The 24,365-nt window shown below is 49.3% G+C and overlaps 1 protein-coding gene and 1 non-coding gene across 3 annotated transcripts in view; both read right to left on the bottom strand.

The window, feature by feature from the left end:
* The window catches only part of RAB3GAP2 (RAB3 GTPase activating non-catalytic protein subunit 2), a 270,922-nt gene that overhangs the window by 63,701 nt on the left and 182,856 nt on the right, over positions 1-24,365 (bottom strand). For both annotated transcript variants that reach the window (XM_083175131.1, XM_083175132.1), the window contains exons 26-29: positions 12,781-12,893; positions 12,551-12,617; positions 8,753-8,823; positions 733-768 (exon numbers count right to left, since the gene is read on the bottom strand). In XM_083175131.1, coding sequence (XP_083031257.1) covers positions 733-768; positions 8,753-8,823; positions 12,551-12,617; positions 12,781-12,893 — 287 coding nt within the window. The remainder of the gene's footprint in view (positions 1-732; positions 769-8,752; positions 8,824-12,550; positions 12,618-12,780; positions 12,894-24,365) is intronic.
* Positions 4,217-4,335, bottom strand: LOC146066072 (5S ribosomal RNA). The gene has a single exon (XR_014472826.1). It is a non-coding gene; the product is annotated as a 5S ribosomal RNA (ribosomal RNA).

The raw sequence follows: 24,365 nt of genomic DNA, 5'->3' as shown, positions 1-24,365 counted from the left end.
CGCGTATAACTGTGAAGGTATCCGCGTCCCCTCGCGGGGCTCGCTGCGCTCGCCACGCTTCGGGCTCGGTGGCTCGCTGCGCTCGCCACACTATTCTATTCTCACTCCACGCCCTAGTGGATAGTAGGGCATGAAAAGGTCGGAGGACGCGTACCGCCGCCCCTCGCGGGCTCGCTGCGCTCGCCACGCTTCGGGTTCACGTTGATGGCGGGGTGGCGTCAACTACTTTTGGGGGGACATTTTTATGTTCAGGGGTGTTTTTGCCCCATTTCCCATTGTTCCCTATGATAATTTGGGGAAATTGATATATTTAACATTGTTTCCTATGGTAAATCGCGGTCATCGCGGGTCAATTGGGACATTTAACATTGGTCCCTATGTAAAATCGCGGTAATCGCGTCGGTCGCATCGCATGTCATTATAATGACATGCGATGTACCCGCGATGGGCGCCCAGATAGGAAACAAGTACCCTGGTTATAAACAAGAGGTAAAGCAGCAATTAGGTTCTGCAGTAAATACATCCCCCACATCTGGCACCAATAGGTGGGGCGGTATATTAGGTCCAAAAGGTCAACGCAGAAAAGGTCAACTGAGTTTTTCACTTTCTTTGGTGCCAATGTGGAGGGTGGAGAGTTAAGTTGTGGGTGCTGGTTATTGTACCCCATGATCTCCAATGTCTCCTACTGGGAACCCAGGGAATTTGGTGAGGACGTGAGCAGTTCATACATACCCTCCTGCACAGCCGGTCCTTCGGGGCTTTCCCAACCTAAGGGGGGACATGGTTTATATGTTATTACGAGTCCAGCGATATAAAAGGTCGGCATAAGAAAGGCTGACACAAAGTAAAGGTCGACTTGAAAAATGGTCATGACAGTTAATTTTTAGGCTTTTGGGGGTGTCAATTTTTTACTTAAAGCACATCGACCCCCTCAATTCACTTGCCATGAGTCAAGCAAAGTTACCGTTATCAATATATGGTATAAGTGCTAACACCCTGCAGCCGGGATACGGTCATTGGGTCACCAGCAAGTTGATATACAGTCATTAGGTCGACACCATTTGGTCAACATGTATTTAAGTTGACATGTGTCTAGGTAGACATGCAGGAAGGTCGACATGTGTCTAGGTAGACATGCAGGAATGTCGACATGTGTCTAGGTAGACATGCAGGAATGTCGACAAGTGTCTTGGTAGACATGCAGGAAAGTCGACATGTAGGAAAGTCGACATGTGTTCGGTCGACATGGGGTTTTTCACTGTTTTTTGAGCTGACATGTGCCGACAGGCGGTATTTCATGCCCTACCATTCACTAGGGCGTGGTGGGAGAATAAAATAGTGTGCCGTGCGCAGCGAGGCACCAAGCCCGAAGCATGGCGATTGCAGGAGCCATGCAAGGGGATGTGGTGCACTTTAACTTGTGTCCATGTTGACTGTGTCGACATTTGGGTAAAAAAACAGTGAAAAACCCCATGTCGACCTTTAGACGGTCGACCTAACATGTCGACTTAATGACCCTGTCGACCTAACCCATTTCGACCTTAATGCATGTCGACCTAATGACATGTCGACCTAATCTGGTGACCAACTGATCCACACCCTGACATCCTGCAGCCAATGGTAACATAGTAACATAGTAATTAAGGCTGAAAAAAGACGTTAGTCAACCTATCTAACTTGTAACTACTGATGTGAGTCATATCTATAGGATTCCCTTAGTGGCCAAATACCGAGATTTATGTCTTACCTGTTAAATCTCTTTCTTCGAGGACGTCAGGGGCCACAGGGATTACATTGGGTAGAGAGTGAGGTCACGACCTTTCCAGCACCAGAAAGGATAAAACTTCTGGACTGCCCGGAGACAGCCCTGGCTCCTCCCTCCTATACCCCGCCTCCTAGGTCTGGCTCCTCCCTCCTCTACCCCGCCTCCTAGGCTAGCTTACTTTCAGTTTTTCCCAAAGCCAGGCAGGAGACAAGATAGAAGGAAGAGAAACCCATACAGTAACACATTCAACAAATATATGTGTGTGTGGTTGCTCAACAGAGGAACCATAACTGTGACATGTATAAGTACCTCAACAAAGGAACTTTTAACTAAGTTCACTCAACGGAGGAACTATGAACTTCAATACCATGAAGCAGGCGCGGCAGAGAGGGATCCCTGTGGCCCCTGACGTCCTCGAAGAAAGAGATTTAACAGGTAAGACATAAATCTCAGTTTCTTCTGCGACAGACGTCAGGGGCCAGAGGGATTACATTGGGATGTCCTAAAGCAGCCACCTAAGGGTGGGGACGCGCCTGTGCTGCGGCCAGTATACTCTGGCCGAATTCTGAGAGGCAAACATAACAAACGCAAAAAAGCGTAAGAAATCGTTGGCAGACGACCAAGTTGCCGCCTTATTATAATTTTATTTATAAGGCGCCACAAGTGTTTTGCAGCGCCGTACAAAGGAACAATACAGGGAGACAAAGCTTGGCATTAAATCGAATAAATAACAAAAATACAGTACAAATAAAGAGCGCCACAGTTCAATACACATTACAGCTTGGATATAAAATAGTGAGGACTCAATCAACATACAACTAGAGGCTTGATGCCAATGATTGAGATGAGTATGCAGACGAAGATGGTCACAGTGTTGGAGTATAGGAGAGCTGTGAGTGACATGTGAAGAGAAGTGGGCTTAGACGACAGGAGGGAAGAGGGCCCTACTCGGAGGAGCTTACAATTTAGTAGGAAGGGGAGACAGACAGATTACAAGAGGTGCAAGCAAGTGGGTGGTGGTTAGATAGCAGGATGTAAACAGGCAAGGGGTTGGAGAACCATCTGGTTTATGCAGTGGACGGGTACGCTTTGATGAATAGGTGAGTTTTCAGTGCCCTGTTTAAAGCTTTGCAAGGTCGGCGAGAGTCTAATGGAGCGAGGGAGTGTGTTCCACTGAAGGGGTGCAGCACGGGCAAAGTCCTGTACTCTAGCATGGGAAGCAGTGATCAGGGTGGAGGAGAGACGACAGTCGTCAGCCGACCGCCTTGCCAAGTTGCTCTGCCGTTGCACCACCTGTAAAAGCCCTAAACACACCCACAGATGTAGTGGAATGAGCCCGTACCCCTGCAAGAACGGGGAGTGAGGTGAACAAGGAATCCTGCTTGATAAACGACCGCAGATATCGGCTGGCAATAGTCTGCATGGTAGCAGACCAGCCCCTCTTATGAATTCTCTAGTGGATAAAGAGAGAGTCAGATGGCCAAAGTATTACAGCGTGATGTACATAGACGTGCAAAGCACAGACCATCTCCAGTTGATTGCTGCCTAGGAGAGACCGCCGGCCTACAAAGGGCAGGGATCACTATCTCCTGGATGACCTGAAATTCAGGAACCACCTTGTGAGGTGTAAAGTAACGTTTCAAAGAATCCGTTCTATGAGAATGAAAGACTATGAAAGGTGATTGACCTGACAGAGCCAGCTGGGCAGACACCCAGCAGGAACGGTCAACAGGAAAACCGTTGTCCCAGTTAGCCTGTAAAGAGCCCTAAAGGGCCCAAAGAATAAGAGAAAGATTTTATCAAACCACCATGTTTGTAACAACCAGAGGTTGGATCTGCAGGACCCCCTGCCAGAATGAGCGGAGATCGTACCACAAAGCTCATAGGCTGTGGAATACAAAGGAGAGAGCCGATCCCTGTTCCTTTAAAGAAAACAGGCGGAGGCCAGCCCCCACTACTTCTACCGAAAGGACAAAACCCTAGACAAACGGTAAATTCTGGGATAGAATTCAATCCCGTGGCTCTTAATAAGGTTGTCTTAACAGCCCTGTGAGCAGTTCTGGCCCCAGAGGCAGACAGATAAGAGAGACCCCTAACAGGGTTCACAGATCCGAGAACCAGATTCTCCTGGATTAAGGTGCCCCCACCTCCACTTTTAATGTACAAATTACTTTGAGGAGGAGCAAAAATGGGGAAAAGCCTACCTCCGAACGAATAGCCACTGGACTGACATAACAGAGCGTGGACTCTGTAACCTGCAGGGTCTCGAGACCTGGACACATACAGGGTGACCTGGTAAATGTGACGCAAAGCCATCAATCCACCATTGGTCCACCCCAATGGCCTACCAACCACAGGAACACCTCCGAAGGGAGGGTCCATCTGCCGGTATAGTTTTGCCAACAAGGCCGGGATCTTGCGCTGCACCCATTGGAAGAAGCGGGAGGCCTAAGCCTACAGCACCTGGTATTCCCAGACGGTCTCCCATCCAAGTACTAACCAGGCCTGACCCTGCTTGGCTTCCAAGATCAGACGAGATCAGGCGTGTTCAGGGTGGTGTGGCCGTAGGCTCATAGCCGGCCCACTCAGAGTGTCACCCTAGTGGTTGATAAAAAAACACCCTTTTTGCATCACCCGACTGGACCTGCACAGGGTGACCTAGAAACCAAGGTTCTACCTTGCAGAAATCCCACAGGACTGTCTTTTTCACTTAGGTTTCAAGACAGAAGCATCTTTTCCATAATAGCATTATCCAGTCTATGCCTTAAGATGTACTGTTGCGTGTATAAAACACGGATTTACCAAAAGGATCAGTTTTGGTTATAATGTATGTGTATGTAGATACATTAGAAAACAAACAAACAGGAAACTATATCGAACCGCTGTTTGAATGTAAGAAGCGAGAATGCTGGCCCAGCACCGCTATATATATCCACATATATATATATATTGTGTATGTACATGTATATATATACACATGTACATACACAAATGCCTACAAGCATAAACATATGCATTCATGTACCCCTATACAATAGGTCGTACAGATTAAGAGGCAACATATTGGTATATAGCATATGGTGGCGCTGAAATGAACAAGGCCGTCAACATTGGCAACCAGTAAAACGTCTACCAAAGTGAGATTGCGTCCCTGAAGGGATGCATAGTCAAGGCCATATTAGCTTTTAGTTATAAAAGCTACAGCCAGTGTTACTCCGCTAACATAACTTAAAGGAGAACCATAAGAAATGACAAACCGAATTGTTTGTGGGAGAAAACGGGAGTACCTGGAGTAATCCCACGCAATTACGGGGAGAACATACATAAACTCCACACAGTTAGGGTAATGGCATTGTTTGAATGGAACCCATGTTATCTACAACAGCTGGTGTTCCCATGTGATCTCAAACGATATTGGGCATATCCAGTGTGGTATGAATATAGATTGACATCAGTGCCGTGAGGTAGTAATGTTAACCATTACACAGTTCGTACTGCACCTCCACAGCTGCATCTCCCAAAAATGCTACCCCGCTGGGGTGCAAGGCTACTAGAGGCCTGGAGGAATACTAAGTCACATTATCTCAAATGTGCGATCTGCATGCTACATGCATGTGATCCTAATGTAAATCCGACTACATAGTCAGATCCCACACTGGATTGTATTGTGCGTACACACCACAACCAGCTCTGTATGTGACAGTGCAATGTTCCAACTTCCAATGACCAGGAATACGGAAGGTTATCCTGTGGAGAAATTACACTTCAGAGCCCAAGGTAAAGGTGGCCATACACACGCAGATTTATCTGCAGATCTGTCCGGTTGGAACAAAAACATGGTTATGGATGAGAGCAAATGACAATTGACCATTTGCTTGGAAATGCTGGAAAACTGCCAAACGGTCACTCATCCATAACCATGTTTTTGTTCTAACCAGCCAGATCTGAAGATAAATCTTACTAGTGTATGGGCACCTTAAGGCAACAGGGACATGCCTCAGATGACAGTGTAAACTGAGTTATACACTTTCCACCTGCCAATATATACACTACACACACACACACACACACACACACACACACACACACACACACACACACACACACACACACACACACACACAGGGAGAGAGAGTAGGTATAGGTAACCAGAGATAGAATCACTGGATAAGAGAGACAGTATAAGGAGATGAGCTGCCACAGGCCAATCAACAACACCATGGTATATACTGTAGTACAGGAGTGCTATGACCTAATTTACATACAGCCCAATACTGTCCCACTATGCTCTAAACCCCACTGTCTGAACACAGAACCTGGGGGAGCAGCTGCATTCAATATGCAGTTAACCAGGACAAGCTTGAGCACAGCCCTGGCATTAGTAGTCAGGAGCCTCCAGCAGCGTGCAATGGCGAAAAGTATGTTAAAATGACCGACAGAACCGCGTGATAGCTGGGAAAGTACCATGGTCTCTGGGAGCAAACCCTGCGGTAAGCTCCCCTCCTGTCCTTACAATGGCGTCCCTTTTTGAAAGGGTAGCCGCGCCATCAGGCTATACTCATATGCCCAGGCTGGCCGGTGGTACTTGGGCCAGCCTTGCAATGTGTGCAGGACACCAATATAGGAGTTCCTGTGTCACTATCGCTGTCCTCTAAGATTGTACAAGAGGCAGCTAAACTGGTACAGCTAACACCTATACTTCTGACATGCAGTGATGGTGTTAACACAGTTATGAGACATAGCACAATGCGAATAATAATAAAAGTGGCACTGAGCTCCGCAAAGCACAAAGGCCGGCAGGAGCATAAAGTACTGTACCCTGTGCTCCAGTAGGAGAGGTACAGGTGGGATTTGCCCATATGGCCCGGCAGTGAAGAGATGGAACTCCAGACTGGCAGAGAGCTCTCTGTGTCCTTCTTACACTTGCAGCAGGCAGGAAGGAAGAGATCAGGGCTGGAAACCCCGTGGGTACATCCTAGCTCCTGTCTCCGGGGGAGGGGCTGTGTGAGGAGAGGCTCCCTTCCCCCTACTAGCAAATGGCCACCGGGATTTTATGACTCATGCGGCGTCGGTAAAATGGCGGGGATCCGGCGCTTGCCGGGCGGCCCCGCATACCGACGCCGCTGCCAACACTCAAAGTCTCCCTGGTGGTCCAGCGGGACAGAGTGCACAACACTACGAGAGGCGGCGGTTCTGCCGCTTGCTAGTGCAGCCCGGCGATCCCTCCCGCCGAGCTGCTCAGCCGCTATACCTGCGGGCGCATTCGCACTCCCGGCGGGGAGCGCGTTACCTGAAAGCGGTTGTCACCGCTGAAGTCCCGGTCCACGTCGCGGCTGCTCTCCTCAGTGCCCGGAGCCAGCCGAACACCAACACTGTGGAAGCCACGTGGGAGGTGTGCGGCTGCCGGGTTCCGGGTGATGGAGCGCAGTGCCGGGGTCTAACAGACCCCCAGCGCTGCTGCTCTGTCACTGACCAATAGTCAGTGTAAAAATAAGAATAAAAACGAAGTTTAAGCTGCTTTAACAGCAGCCCTTTCAAAATGCGTGTTGGCTCCTGCCAGCACAATCAAAACTGAAAGTAAGCTAGCCTAGGAGGCGGGGTAGAGGAGGGGAGGAGCCAGGCCTAGGAGGCGGGGTAGAGGAGGGGAGGAGCCAGGGCTGTCTCTGGGCAGTCCAGAAGTTTTATCCTTTCTGGTGCTGGAAAGGTCGTGACCTCACTCTCTACCCAATGTAATCCCTCTGGCCCCTGACGTCTGCCGCAGAAGAAATATATCCAGTTTTGATGTAAATTCATTAACAGTAGTTGCTGTAACCACCCCACCGGCAATGAGCTCCAGAATGTTACTGCTCTAATGGTGAAGAATCCTCTTCTTAATTCAGTACGGAATTTCTTTCCCTCGAGCCTCAGTACATGCCCGCGTGTCCTAAGTATAGGCCTGTTAGTGAACAAATCATGTCCCAGTTCTATATGATTCCCAATCCTGTATTTGTACATAGTAATCATATCACCTCTCAACCTCCGATTCTCAGGTGATAACATATTCAGCCTGTTACCTACCTACCTATATTCTAGTGATTTGAGACCGGTTACTAGCTTAGTCGCCCTTCTCTGTACCTGTTCCAATTCATTTCTGTCCTTTTTAAGGTGCGGTGCCCAGAACTGAACACAATACTCCAAGTGTAGTCTCACCAATGCCTTGTAAAGAGGCACTATCACATTGGCATCCCTTGAATCCATACCCCTTTTAATGCATGCCAGTGTCCGTTTTGCTTTTGCTGCTGCACTTGAGCAGTGTGAACTATTACCCAATTTTTCATCTATGATGACCCCCAAGTCCTTCTCTACAGCAGAATTCCCTATAATAACTCCATTTAGCCTATAAGTAGCTTGTTCATTTTTGTTCCCATAATGAATTACTTTACATTTTTCAACGTTAAACTGCTTTTTCCATCTTTCTGCCCACCTTTCCAGTTTAAGTCACTTTATAGTGTTTCCACATCCTCTCCTGAGTTAATTTCCTTACTCAACTTCGTGTCATCTGCAAATATTGCAATTTTACTCACTATGTCACTTCCAATATCATTAATGAATATATTAAACAAGGTGGGTCCCAATATTGAACCTTGCGGGACTCCACTCTGGACCTTACCCCAGCTGGAATGTATGCCATTTACCACCACTCTCTGTCCCCGATTGTGCAACCAGTTTTTAATCCAATTACAAATATTATTTCCTAACCCAAAATTACCTAGTTTCATTAATAACCTTTTATGAGGCACCGTGTCAAAAGCTTTAGCGAAATCAAGCAGTATTACAGCAACAGATTTCCCTAAGTCCAGCCCCCTACTGACTTCCTCATAGAAGCTAATTAAATTAGTCTGACATGATCTATTTTTGACGAACCCATGCTGAGCCTTACTTATCACTTTCTCCTGTTGAAATTATGGATACTATCTCTTATTATTCCTTCTATAACGGAGCAGTCACCTTGTCCATAAGATATGCAGCCGAGGAAAAGCGCTTTATAATAAACGTGTTCCACATCATCAGTGACAGACCTAGAAAACCAAGAAAACATTGTGTTTCTAGCAGTGTGTGTATAACATACAGAGTACAGGAGCGGTGTGTTACCAGCAGTATGTGTATAACATACAGGGTACAGGAGCGGTGTGTTACCAGCAGTGTGTGTGTAACATACATGGTACAGGAGCGGTGTTACCAGCAGTGTGTGTATAACATACAGGGTACAGGAGCGGTGTGTTACCAGCAGTGTGTGTAAAACATACAGAGTACAGGAGCGGTGTGTTACCAGCAGTGTGTGTATAACATACAGAGTACAGGAGCGGTGTGTTACCAGCAGTGTGTGTATAACATACAGGGTACAGGAGCGGTGTGTTACTAGCAGTGTGTGTAGAACATACAGGGTACAGGAGCGGTGTGTTACCAGCAGTGTGTGTATAACATACAGAGTACAGGAGCAGTGTGTTACCAGCAGTTTGTGTATAACATACACAGCTGACCCCTACTGGTGTATACAATAACCACACACAGAATGAGGAGAGGGAATGTTTCGCTATGACGCTGACCCCTACTGGTGTATACTATAACCACACACAGAATGAAGAGAGGGAATGTTTCGCTATGACGCTGACCCCTACTGGTGTATACTATAACCACACACAGAATGAAGAGAGGGAATGTTACGCTATGACGCTGACCCCTACTGGTGTATACTATAACCACACACAGAATGAGGAGAGGGAATGTTTCGCTATGACGCTGACCCCTACTGGTGTATACTATAACCACACACAGAATGAAGAGAGGGAATGTTTCGCTATGACGCTGACCCCTACTGGTGTATACTATAACCACACACAGAATGAAGAGAGGGAATGTTTCGCTATGACGCTGACCCCTACTGGTGTATACTATAACCTCACACAGAATGAGGAGAGGGAATGTTTCGCTATGACGCTGACCCATACTGGTGTATACTATAACCACACACAGAATGAGGAGAGGGAATGTTTCGCTATGACGCTGACCCCTACTGGTGTATACTATAACCTCACACAGAATGAGGAGGGGGAATGTTTCGCTATGACGCTGACCCCTACTGGTGTATACTATAACCACACACAGAATGAGGAGAGGGAATGTTTCGCTATGACGCTGACCCCTACTGGTGTATACTATAACCACACACAAAATGAGGAGAGGGAATGTTTCGCTATGACGCTGACCTCTACTGGTGTATACTATAACCTCACACAGAATGAGGAGAGGGAATATTTCGCTATGACGCTGACCCCTACTGGTGTATACTATAACCACACACAGAATGAGGAGAGGGAATGTTTCGCTATGACGCTGACCCCTACTGGTGTATACTATAACCACACACAGAATGAGGAGAGGGAATGTTTCGCTATGATGCTGACCCCTACTGGTGTATACTATAACCACACACAGAATGAGGAGAGGGAATGTTTCGCTATGACACTGACCCCTACTGGTGTATACTATAACCACACACAGAATGAGGAGAGGGAATGTTTCGCTATGACGCTGACCCCTACTGGTGTATACTATAAACACACACAGAATGAGGAGAGGGAATGTTTCGCTATGACGCTGACCCCTACTGGTGTATACTATAAACACACACAGAATGAGGAGAGGGAATGTTTCGCTATGACGCTGACCCCTACTGGTGTATACTATAAACACACACAGAATGAGGAGAGGGAATGTTTCGCTATGACGCTGACCCCTACTGGTGTATACTATAAACACACACAGAATGAGGAGAATGTTTTGCTATGACGCTGACCCCTACTGGTGTATACTATAACCTCACACAGAATGAGGAGAGGGAATGTTTCGCTATGACGCTGACCCCTACTGGTGTATACTATAACCACACACAGAATGAGGAGAATGTTTCGCTATGACACTGACCCCTACTGGTGTATACTATAAACACAAAGAATGAGGAGAGGGAATGTTTCTCTATGACGCTGACCCCTACTGGTGTATACTATAACCTCACACAGAATGAGGAGAGGGAATGTTTCGCTATGACGCTGACCCCTACTGGTGTATACTATAACCTCACATAGAATGAGGAGAATGTTTCGCTATGACGCTGACCCCTACTGGTGTATACTATAACCACACACAGAATGAGGAGAATGTTTCACTATGACACTGACCCCTACTGGTGTATACTATAACCACACACAGAATGAGGAGAGGGAATGTTTCGCTATGACGCTGACCCCTACTGGTGTATACTATAACCACACACAGAATGAGGAGAGGGAATGTTTCGCTATGACGCTGACTCCTACTGGTGTATACTATAACCTCACATAGAATGAGGAGAATGTTTCGCTATGACGCTGACCCCTACTGGTGTATACTATAACCACACACAGAAAGAGGAGAGGGAATGTTTCGCTATGACGCTGACCCCTACTGGTGTATACTATAACCACACACAGAATGAGGAGAATGTTTCGCTATGACACTGACCCCTACTGGTGTATACTATAAACACAAAGAATGAGGAGAGGGAATGTTTCTCTATGACGCTGACCCCTACTGGTGTATACTATAACCTCACACAGAATGAGGAGAGGGAATGTTTCGCTATGACGCTGACCCCTACTGGTGTATACTATAACCTCACATAGAATGAGGAGAATATTTCGCTATGACGCTGACCCCTACTGGTGTATACTATAACCACACACAGAATGAGGAGAATGTTTCAGTATGACACTGACCCCTACTGGTGTATACTATAAACACACAGAATGAGGAGAGGGAATGTTTCCCTATGACGCTGACCCCTACTGGTGTATACTATAACCACACACAGAATGAGGAGAGGGAATGTTTCGCTATGACGCTGACCCCTACTGGTGTATACTATAACCACACACAGAATGAGGAGAGGGAATGTTACGCTATGACACTGACCCCTACTGGTGTATACTATAACCACACACAGAATGAGGAGAGGGAATGTTTCGCTATGACGCTGACTCCTACTGGTGTATACTATAACCACACACAGAATGAGGAGAGGGAATGTTTCGCTATGACGCTGACTCCTACTGGTGTATACTATAACCACACACAGAATGAGGAGAGGGAATGTTTCGCTATGACGCTGACCCCTACTGGTGTATACTATAACCACACACAGAATGAGGAGAATGTTTCGCTATGACACTGACCCCTACTGGTGTATACTATAAACACACAGAATGAGGAGAGGGAATGATTCGCTATGACAATGACCCCTACTGGTGTATACTAGGGTGGGCAATCCCGAGATTGGCGGGATTCCAGTATTTGGCCCCTAAAACACTGGTGTTTCCAATCCCGGGATTTTGGGATTAGACTGTGCATGCGCAGTTTAATACTGGCAGCGTTTCTGCGGGTGCTCAGATTCTGCACAGCTTTTCCCCTCCCCGGCAGCCTCGTCCTAGGCACGCTATCCTCCCACCTCCACCCACCCTGGCTGCATTCGCATGCCCGGCTCCATCGATCAACCACCCTGGCTGCATTCGCATGCCCGGCTCCATCGCCCACCCATGGGTTTCTTTTATTAGGGAAGCCAATCCTGGGATTCCGGTATTGGGCATTTTTCAATCCAGAATTCAGGGATTGAAAAAAATGCCCCGGGATTGGCATCCCTAGTGTATACTACAGTATAAGCACATGCAGAATGAAATGAGGTGCAGGAGATGTCATTTGTATTTTACATACCAAACTGTACATGAGCATTTCGGATACTATTCAAATGATCGACAGATCGGACCAGAAATTGAGCTTCCTGCAGGGCGAGAACGTACAGAGTCAGGAACCTGACACCATACAAGAAATACAGTTCTTCTGATCCGTGAGGGTTTATCATAGGAAATGACAGTTATTGTTTTCTCATTACAGTAATAATTAAACCCTTGTATATAATCACATGATATCTTTTATGTACTTACCTCTGGGTCCTTGTTCCACTGAACAACATACTCCCAACAACAGTGCGCATGTAACACATCCAGGTCCAGGCTACACGGGAAATGCTCATACACTAAATTCAGCAGCTCGGTAACTAAAAGGGAAAGATAATAGAACATTAGAGAGTTACATGTAAGATCCTGAATACTGCTCAGCAGATATTTGTAGTATACATTGTGTTCTGGGGTAAGTCAAATGCATATCGAATATATTGGACCTTGGGATAGCACGCTGGGGCTGGAGTAGTCACTTGAAGACATAATCTTCTCCGCTGGCAAACCCATAACGCCAGCACTAATTTAAGAGAGTCCAGTAAGGAGTAGCAGTAACTCAGGTAAAGTGTTAGTGCAATATAATAATTCTGTATGGAGAAAAACCAAAGGCCAGCTTGCAGCAAGACTCTGGGACACTGGACAAACACTAGAGATTCAATAGCCGCCCACACAGGAGTAAATGCTCAGCCTGCAGAACTGGGCGTCCAAAAGGGAGGGGGGGGTCATCGACTTTCTAACATAGAAGTACAAACCCTTTTCTGGTCACACCACAAGATGTAGCATTTCCATACTCTGTGGCAATAGTTTCCAGAGTTTGCAGTATCATGTGAGTTGCCAAGGCAGAAAAACCCTTCGTTTCCAAAAGCTCAGTTTCAAAAACCAGGTAGATAAAGCCAACCCAGGGAGGTTCATGTATAGAGACAGACCTTGTTGTTGCAGGGCTGGTTGAAATCGAAAACGCCACCAGGGACGTACCAACATTTTCAATGCAGTACTAAAACCTGTGTGACAAGTCTGGAGCCAATAGCATTATCACCACCCATTGATTCTGATGCACTTGATTAGCAGAGGCAACATAAGGATCAGTGGAAAAAGATACGCTAAATATAAATCCCATAGAACTGTAATGGCATCTATTGCAAAAGCCAGCAAATCTCTGGAACGTGCTCAAAGCTGTGGAACCTTGAAGATGTGTCGAGAGGCCATGAGATCTACCTACAGAAGAAGGCCACACTTCCAAACTAACCTTTAGAAAGCCTCTGGAATGAGAGACCATGCCCTCAGGAGAAACGTTCTGCTGAGGAAGTTTGCTTCCCAATTGTGCACACCTGGCATGAACACTTCCTTGAGCACCGGAACAAAGGTCACTGCCCAGGAAAGGATTTGGGCTTCTTCTGATATGGCTGTCACACACTTTGTGCTGACCTGATGATTTACATATGCACAGCCACGGTGTTGTCAATTAAAAAAAACTTGCTGACTGGCTGGAACGGGCTGGGCCAACAAGAGAGCCTTAAGGATAGTTCAGAGCTCAAGCATACTGAACCACAGAGCTGAAGATGTGATGTAACTAGGAAACTAGTGACCAAGTTTTGACCTTGGAGGAGATGATTGGAAACAAGCTACCAGAGACTGAGGAGTACTGAGATGAGAGGGATTTCGCTTCCCTAACAAATTCATGCATAACAAAATCGACGGACGAGCTGGTCTGAACAAGGAATAATTTGGAGTAAAATCTTTGGAGTTTCCAATCTTTTGCAGGAACTGAAGCAATAACTCCACCCATAAGGAAAGAGTTGATAACCTGGTCCAATGCAACCCTCTTGTCCATATCATGGGGAAGGGTGGTGGTGGACAAATGCTGGGGTGGCAGAATCCAGAGGTTGATGGCATAACCTCTGCAATAGATGACCAGCACCCAGGCATCTGAAGACAACTCCACTGATCACAAAGAAAAGGGTTGTTTCTCTGTTGGTGCACAACATAGTTCCATAGTAGGTGAGGCAGAATAAAGACTTGCTTCAATCTAGTTCAACCTATGTTTTTAATAGTTTATCCCTTGTTGTATAGTATGTTCTGATATTTTAAAGACAGATTATGTTACTTATTCGTACGCGTGGATGTTTTTAACCAATAAATGTTTATCCAACCTTATTTTAAATGTATTTATAGTGTCTGCCGACACCACTTCTTAAGGAAGAAAGTTCCAAAGTTTGACTGTTCTGACTGTAAAGAAAATTTTTCTTCTAGATGAACAAAATCTTTTTTTCTTCTAATCTACACTCGTGCCCTCTCGTCCTAGATTCCGGTCTAGCAGAAAGAAATGGTGTTTGACAGTTCCTTATATTGGCCCTTAATTTATTTATACATATTGAGCATGTCCCCCCTTAAAACGTCTCTTCTCTAGTGTAAATAGTCCCAAATTGCTTAATCTTTCCTCATAGCTTAAATTCTCGATTCCCCTAATAAGCTTTGTTGCTCTTCTTTGGATTTTTTCTAATTCTATGATGTCCTTTTTATTGTAATCCGTGTTCGAGGTGCGGTCTAACCAATGATTTGTACAGAGGCATAATTACTTTTGAATCCCAAGTTTCCATGCCCCTTTTAATAAATGCTAGAGTTTTATTGGCCTTTTTTGTTGCTATATTACATTGAGCACTACACCCTAGTTTGTTGTCTATTTGGACTCCTAGATCCTTTTCGAGTACTGAATTACCCAATTCATCCCCGCTTAGGTTATAACTAGCACACTGGTTATGTCTCCCAAGGTGCATGACCTTGCATTTGTCCACATTGAATCTCATCTTCCACTTTTTTGCCCACTCATCTAGATTGTCAAGATAATTTTGAAGCGTGGTGACATCTTCTGATGATTTAATAACTCTGCTCAGTTTTGTATCATCTGCAAAGATGGATACATTGCTGAGTAACCCCATCCCAATATCGTTAATAAAAATGTTAAATAAAACGGGCCCTAGAACTGAACCCTGTGGCACTCCACTTAGTACTGGTATCATATTTGAAACGGCACTGTTCACGACCACTCTTTGTTACACAGCCAGTTCCCTACCCATCTACAGATATTTGATATTCACCTTTTTCAAGGTGAAAAAGCTCTACTACAGAGCGAAACGCGTTGGTGCTCCCATCCAAGTGACTGACTTCCAGCACAAGCTACACACAACTCTGACCACCTGAGAGACCGGACCAGCCTCTAGACCTTGTTTTGGCAACAATCTGGGGAGAAGACCCAAAACCAGGCCATTTCCCTGGCATTCAAGGAACAGCAGGAGTTCCATTTACTCCAGAAAAACCAAGCTGCGATTCCCTCCCCCAGCCATCCAGGTCCTCCTTATTGAAGGCATAAATAGGAACGGATCCAAGTGGACACATCACGTTGTGCCCCCCATTTAGCTGGACTCACTGCCCAATATACGGTACCGTATGGACATATATATCTTTTCAGTCACCTTGGATTAATTTTTATCCCCCCATACATCTTTTTTATGCCATTTATTTATTGTTGGTTTTTTATGTGCACAATATATGTAATTACATCTACCTTTTAATTTAAGCTGCTATATATGTTTATCTCTATATTAAATCATGTTTAAATTTTAGGTTACTGGCATTTAATTATTTTCACTTCATCATCTACTATTAGCGCAGTCTATTGTTCTTTTTTTTGGTAGCAGTTTGTAAAGGAGACTTCGCTTAAGTACAATCTCCACATAATATCTCATCCATATTTCCAATAAAAGCTTTATCACAAGCAGGACATTGTTTAGAAGTATATTTCTTCTTGTAAGTTTTCTTCCTTGGTGCAGAAGGCATTTACTGATGAAACAATACTATCAGCATGAAAATATTATATAACCAGCCCTCAAGTGAGGACTTACCTGGGCAGCGCAACAAGCTTAGAGGCTTCCTCCATTGCAGGACAGCACAAACTATAGCCACAAGTCTGCTTTTAAACTGTACCCACACTGATATAGCCACTTCCGCTGCTAGGCAGAGACGGAAGTGCTGTGTAACGCACGGAGCGCCTCAGTGGAACGCATGAGGCGCTTCACTTACCCCGGAAGCGGAAGTGCGTCACAGACTCGCACCGGAAAACGTCATGCGGCTTCTCCGGAAGAACTACACATGCCGCTCCACATGCGCTATGAACGCCAATAGTCAATGCCGCCGGCTGGGACCAGAATACCGGGATATAGGCACCACCATCCCAACACCACCTGACCCAGGGACAGCTGCATAACCAGGCAGCAGTAAAGGTATAAAAAATAACAAACCAATAACCTAACCTACTCCTAAGGACACAGGAAAAAGACTGAGGGGTATGAGGAGGAAAGGGCATTTATACCATGTGGAGGAGGAGTAAGGGTAGGGTCATGAGAGAAAAAACAAGCTGTCTATAGACATTAACATTGTTAAGGCTGCCATGAAGTAGGAAGGAGAAAAGGAGATTTATCTCTAGTTGCATGAGAGATCCATTTGTCCAGTTCAGGACGAAAAAAAACCTCCATTGAAGGGCAAAGCTTCCACAGCCTGCTTAGACTCAGACACTGGCTTGATGCGCTGAGACAGACAGATGAAATTCTTATCGCGACCATACATAAACCGGTAGAGGCCTCTATGACATAAGTGGATGTGTCACAAATGTGATCAGCTAAAACCACCAGGTCCCTCGCGTCTGGGTTGGATTGTAAATCTCTGGAAATCTGGCCAGCCCAGACCTCCAGAGCTAAGGATACCCAACAGCCCACCTGTGCTGGATGTTTTAAGACACTGGCAGCAGTATAGATAGTTTTTAATGTTTCTAATTTCCTGTCAGGGTTTTTTAGCCCCTGGAACAGGAAGAACAAGCTTTTTTGATTCTGGAAACCGATGGGTCCACACTCGGGGTAATCTCACTTAACTTCCTGCTATCAGCAGGGAAAGGGTAAGAGGATAAAAATCTCCGGGTGATCCTCACCCTCTAATGCAGGCATGTCATCCCCAGAGTCATGTGACTGTATTACCTGAGGAAACAGCTCTTATCCAATAATGGAGGTGGGGGAGCGGTCTGTGAAGACACACTACTAGGGACCAGGGCCTTAGTGAGACCAAGTCCTACTACAGCTGCAGACAAGTCTCCTTGTTGTGTTCTAGCAGTCTCTCGGTCTCTTTGAGATGCTGTTAGTTCACAGGCTTATTGAGACATTACATCAGATAACTGTGAGGCCCACACAGGGACATCTTGTTGGGCTGCTGCACATGTATCAGAGAACAAGGCTCCCTCAGAATGAGAAGTGAGGTTAGAGTTACACCTTAGAAGTGCCTCCTGACATGTTACACCAGGGGTGGCCAAACCTGTCCTCAAGATCTACCAACGGTGCATGTTTTCCGGGCAACCTGTGGATCTATAGTAGGAATGAATGCAGCAGGGTTGAAAATGTGACCGACAGCTGTGCACCTGCTAGGTGATCTGGAAAACATGGACCGTTGGTAGATCTCGAGGACCGGTTTGGCCACCCCTGCATTACACAGTCACACAACACTCTATACACTGTTAGGAGAGAAGCACAAAGGAAAGGCTATGCCACAGTGTCACAACAGTGCTATGGTATATCAATATGACAGCAAATTTACACACAGCCACTACACCCCACTGTCTGACTCACAGATCCTGGGGTACAGGACACCTCAGATACTTCTCCAGCAGAATGAGCTTTACAAAATGGCCACCACCAGATGAAATGCTGGGGAAGCTAGGAGCCAGAGCACGCAGTGTAAATAGGCCGCTGCTGGCCACGCCCCCTTGCAATGGCACCTGTTTTAAAATGCACACTTGAAATGCTGCCTTTTTTCCCGGACCCCCTTCTAGCTGGGAGCCAGGGTATACTTACTGCTGCCCAGATGCAGGCGGCGGATGTGTGCCGCACAGAGCAGCATCCGGTCCACACTGTAATCGTGGTTACAGTAGCAGGTACTCTGGCTCGCACTGCACGCAGTGGCGAAAGTGACCCCATGGCAGCGTCTGTGTTGAAGGCAAAAACTGAAAAAAATCAAAAAACCCAATAGGGCTAAAAAAAATGTGACCAGCTCCTGCAGGACACAATTTAAGATTGCATTGGGGTGAAGTAAAAGGGGAGGAGCTAGCCACACTAATTTGTAAAGTGCCCATGCTCCTTCTATCCCAACTGTAAAGCACTCCAATCCCACCTAGTGGAGGAGAAAGAAAAAAATATATTTGAAATGCAGACCCCATTGTTTATAGGTTCTCCCACCAGTAGCGTGGGCAATAGCATTCAGCCCAGTCTTATAAAGAACATAGAAGGAAAGATTCCAAGGAACAGCTGACTCCTTGCTTGGAAAGTGAGCACCGTCTTGGGCGGCCTCAAACACATATTCAGTTGCATCGTGAAGCTCAGCTGGCAATCCCAGGAATCTGAAGCACCACAAACCATCTGCCTACCAGGGGCGTAACTAGAACCTTGAGGGCCCCATAGAAAAATCTTAATAGGGACCCCGCCATTGTCATTACAATGCCCCTTAGGGACAGGAGAGTGAGACAAAGTGTTTCCTCAAAAAAGAGAAAATGAGAGATAGAGAGAGAGAGAGAGGCGCGGTGTCAGGACGAAAAATGGATAAGTAGTAGTAGTACGTTTATTTATAAGGCGCCGCAAAGTGTCCGCTCCGCCGTACATAGCAAACAAAAAACAAATGACAAGGTAACGTACAGGGTGTGTTGAAAAATACAGTATGAATAGGGGTATAGCTGGTAGAACTAAAATCAGCATCAGTTCAGAAGTAGGTGTCAAAATTGTCGAGGAGACTGAAGATGAAGTAGAGGAAGGGAAGAACAGGACAGGAGCACAGGTGAGGTAATGAGGTAGGGTGAGTACGTGAGGAAGGAGGACCCTACTCATAAGAGTTAACATACTAAAAATAGGTGGGTGGAAGAACGAAAAAACAACAGGATAAGTAGGAACGGAGGGGAACGGAGGCAGGATAGGAGGATCAAAAGAGGTTAGGAGGAGGGATAGGCTAGTCGAAAAAAGTGGGTTTTGAGGGAGCGCTTGAAGGAGGTAAGGGAATCAGAAAGCCTGATGGGTGGCGGGAGGTTGTTCCAGTGCAGGGGGGCAGCGCGAGAGAAATCTTGGACACGGGAGTGGGAGGAGGTGATTAGGTGAGAGGTCAGTCGGCGGTCAGTGATGGAGCGAAGAGGACGGGAGGGAGTGTGGATAGAGATCAGTGAAGAGAGGTAAGGAGCGGTGGAGGAGGAGAGAGCCTTGTAGGTGGTGGTGAGGAGTTTAAAGAGAACTCGGAAAGGAATGGGTTAAGAAGGGGGAATAGGAAATTAGGGATACAGGGTGTAAGAGAAAGAGGGCGGAACAATAGAAGGAGGAAAGAGTGCAAGTATTAGTGAGAGACAGTGTCAATGAAGGAGGGAAAATTAAAGAGGGGAGCAAGAGAGCAAATGTCAGTGAGAGCGTGTCAGAGAGATAGACAGAGTCAGAAAGAAAGAGGGAGAGAAAGAGAGCATCAGGGAAAGATAGGGAGAGTGAGTGTCGGGAAGAGAGAGGATGAAGAGAAAGGGAGTGAGCAGGAGAGACGCTACCAGGACAGATAGGATGGACGGCATAGACAGATGGACTTGGGGAGGCAGGAGGGAGCAGGGGGGCAGTCAGTAACCTGCAGGGATGGGTGACGGTGTTGCAGGCACAGGAGGGAGCAGGGGGGGCAGTCAGTAACCTGCAGGGGTGGGTGACGGTGTTGCAGGCACAGGAGGGAGCAGGGGGGCAGTCAGTAACCTGCAGGGGTGGGTGACGGTGTTGCAGGCACAGGAGGGAGCAGAGGGGCAGTCAGTAACCTGCAGGGGTGGGTGACGGTGTTGCAGGCACAGGAGGGAGCAGGGGGGCAGTCAGTAACCTGCAGGGGTGGGTGACGGTGTTGCAGGCACAGGAGGGAGCAGTCAGTAACCTGCAGGGGTGGGTGACTGTGTTGCAGGCACAGGAGGGAGCAGGGGGGCAGTCAGTAACCTGCAGGGGTGGGTGACGGTGTTGCAGGCACAGGAGGTAGCAGGGGGGCAGTCAGTAACCTGCAGGGGTGGGTGACGGTGTTGCAGGCACAGGAGGGAGCAGAGGGGCAGTCAGTAACCTGCAGGGGTGGGTGACGGTGTTGCAGGCACAGGAGGGAGCAGGGGGGCAGTCAGTAACCTGCAGGGGTGGGTGACGGTATTGCAGGCACAGGAGAGAGCAGGGGGGCAGTCAGTAACCTGCAGGGGTGGGTGACGGTGTTGCCGGCACAGGAGGAAGCAGGGGGGGGGCAGTCAGTAACCTGCAGGGGTGGGTGACGGTGTTGTAGGCACAGGAGGGAGCAGGGGGGCAGTCAATAACCTGCAGGGGTGGGTGAAGGTGTTGCAGGCACAGGAGGGAGCAGGGGGGGCAGTCAGTAACCTGCAGGGGTGGGTGACGGTGTTGCAGGCACAGGAGGGAGCAGGGGGGCAGTCAGTAACCTGCAGGGGTGGGTGACGGTGTTGCAGGCACAGGAGGGAGCAGAGGGGCAGTCAGTAACCTGCAGGGGTGGGTGAAGGTGTTGCAGGCACAGGAGGGAGCAGGGGGGGCAGTCAGTAACCTGCAGGGGTGGGTGATGGTGTTGCAGGCACAGGAGGGAGCAGGGGGGCAGTCAGTAACCTGCAGGGGTGGGTGACGGTGTTGCAGGCACAGGAGGGAGCAGCGGGGCAGTCAGTAACCTGCAGGGGTGGGTGACTGTGTTGCAGGCACAGGAGAGAGCAGGGGGGCAGTCAGTAACCTGCAGGGGTGGGTGACGGTGTTGCAGGCACAGGAGGGAGCAGGGGGGCAGTCAGTAACCTGCAGGGGTGGGTGAAGGTGTTGCAGGCACAGGAGGGAGCAGGGGGGCAGTCAGTAACCTGCAGGGGTGGGTGAAGGTGTTGCAGGCACAGGAGGGAGTAGGGGGGGCAGTCAGGAACCTGCAGGGGTGGGTGACGGTGTTGCAGGCACAGGAGGGAGCAGGGGGGCAGTCAGTAACCTGCAGGGGTGGGTGACGGTGTTGCAGGCACAGGAGGGAGAAGGGGGGCAGTCAGTAACCTGCAGGGGTGGGTGAAGGTGTTGAAGGCACAGGAGGGAGCAGGGGGGGCAGTCAGTAACCTGCAGGGGTGGGTGACGGTGTTGCAGGCACAGGAGGGAGCAGGGGGGCAGTCAGTAACCTGCAGGGGTGGGTGACGGTGTTGCAGGCACAGGAGGGAGCAGCGGGGCAGTCAGTAACCTGCAGGGGTGGGTGACGGTGTTGCAGGCACAGGAGAGAGCAGGGGGGCAGTCAGTAACCTGCAGGGGTGGGTGACTGTGTTGCAGGCACAGGAGAGAGCAGGGGGGCAGTCAGTAATCTGCAGGGGTGGGTGACGGTATTGCAGGCACAGGAGAGCAGGGGGGCAGTCAGTAACCTGCAGGGGTGGGTGAAGGTGTTGCAGGCACAGGAGGGAGCAGGGGGGGCAGTCAGTAACCTGCAGGGGTGGGTGACGGTGTTGCAGGCACAGGAGGGAGCAGGGGGGCAGTCAGTAACCTGCAGGGGTGGGTGACGGTGTTGCAGGCACAGGAGGGAGCAGGGGGGCAGTCAGTAACCTGCAGGGGTGGGTGACGGTGTTGCAGGCACAGGAGGGAGCAGAGGGGCAGTCAGTAACCTGCAGGGGTGGGTGACGGTGTTGCAGGCACAGGAGAGCAGGGGGGTAGTCAGTAACCTGCAGGGGTGGGTGAAGGTGTTGCAGGCACAGGAGGGAGCAGGGGGGCAGTCAGTAACCTGCAGGGGTGGGTGACGGTATTGCAGGCACAGGAGAGAGCAGGGGGGCAGTCAGTAACCTGCAGGGGTGGGTGACTGTGTTGCAGGCACAGGAGAGAGCAGGGGGGCAGTCAGTAACCTGCAGGGGTGGGTGACGGTATTGCAGGCACAGGAGAGCAGGGGGGTAGTCAGTAACCTGCAGGGGTGGGTGAAGGTGTTGCAGGCACAGGAGGGAGCAGGGGGGCAGTCAGTAACCTGCAGGGGTGGGTGACGGTATTGCAGGCACAGGAGAGAGCAGGGGGGCAGTCAGTAACCTGCAGGGGTGGGTGACGGTGTTGCAGGCACAGGAGGGAGCAGGGGGGCAGTCAGTAACCTGCAGGGGTGGGTGACGGTATTGCAGGCAAAGGAGAGAGCAGGGGGGCAGTCAGTAACCTGCAGGGGTGGGTGACGGTGTTGCCGGCACAGGAGGGAGCAGGGGGGCAGTCAGTAACCTGCAGGGGTAGGTGACGGTGTTGCAGGCACAGGAGGGAGCAGGGGGGCAGTCAGTAACCTGCAGGGGTGGGTGAAGGTGTTGCAGGCACAGGAGGGAGCAGGGGGGCAGTCAGTAACCTGCAGGGGTGGGTGAAGGTGTTGCAGGCACAGGAGGGAGCAGGGGGGGGGGGGGGCAGTCAGTAACCTGCAGGGGTGGGTGACGGTGTTGCAGGCACAGGAGGGAGCAGGGGGGCAGTCAGTAACCTGCAGGGGTGGGTGACGGTGTTGCAGGCACAGGAGGGAGCAGGGGGGGCAGTCAGTAACCTGCAGGGGTGGGTGTCGGTGTTGCAGGCACAGGAGGGAGCAGGGGGGCAGTCAGTAACCTTCAGGGGTGGGTGAAGGTGTTGCAGGCACAGGAGGGAGCAGGGAGGCAGTCAGTAACCTGCAGGGGTGGGTGAAGGTGTTGCAGGCACAGGAGGGAGCAGAGGGGCAGTCAGTAACCTGCAGGGGTGGGTGAAGGTATTGCAGGCACAGGAGGGAGCAGAGGGGCAGTCAGTAACCTGCAGGGGTGGGTGACGGTGTTGCAGGCACAGGAGGGAGCAGGGGGGCAGTCAGTAATCTGCAGGGGTGGGTGACGGTGTTGCAGGCACAGGAGGGAGCAGGGGGGCAGTCAGTAACCTGCAGGGGTGGGTGACGGTGTTGCAGGCACAGGAGGGAGCAGGGGGGCAGTCAGTAACCTGCATGGGTGGGTGACGGTGTTGCAGGCACAGGAGGGAGCAGGGGGGCAGTCAGTAACCTGCAGGGGTGGGTGAAGGTGTTGCAGGCACAGGAGGGAGCAGGGGGGCAGTCAGTAACCTGCAGGGGTGGGTGACGGTGTTGCAGGCACAGGAGGGAGCAGGGGGGCAGTCAGTAACCTGCAGGGGTGGGTGACGGTGTTGCAGGCACAGGAGGGAGCAGGGGGGCAGTCAGTAACCTGCAGGGGTGGGTGACGGTGTTGCAGGCACAGGAGGGAGCAGAGGGGTAGTCAGTAACCTGCAGGGGTGGGTGAAGGTGTTGCAGGCACAGGAGGGAGCAGAGGGGCAGTCAATAACCTGCAGGGGTGGGTGAAGGTGTTGCAGGCACAGGAGGGAGCAGGGGGGCAGTCAGTAACCTGCAGGGGTGGGTGACGGTGTTGCAGGCACAGGAGGGAGCAGGGGGGCAGGCTGTTGCCTGCAGGGGTAGGGAGGGGTCTGCAGACAGAGAAGAGGGGGGAGGGGGGTCCACAGGCACATCTGAGGAGGGTTAGACAGGCTGGGGGATAGGGAAAGAAGAGGAAAAACATGTGATGTGCTGCAGGAAGTGGGGGGTGAAGAAAAAGGACTAGCAACAACCCACTCCCCCTGCCAGCGATATGGGCAGTGCTCCTGATGTGTGCCGCCAGCGGCCACCCGCCTCCTTGCTGTGCTGTCCGGTGGAAGGTGCTGGGTATGAGCACCGTCAGGACACCCTCTGCTAGGCTCCAACAACCAGGAGCACAGTATGTGAAGGAGCTACCGCTGGTA

The sequence above is a fragment of the Crinia signifera genome, chromosome 3 (assembly GCF_055691185.1).
Source record: "Crinia signifera chromosome 3, ASM5569118v1, whole genome shotgun sequence".
Lineage (NCBI taxonomy): Eukaryota > Metazoa > Chordata > Amphibia > Anura > Myobatrachidae > Crinia > Crinia signifera.
This window is presented reverse-complemented; position numbering and strand designations above follow the sequence as displayed.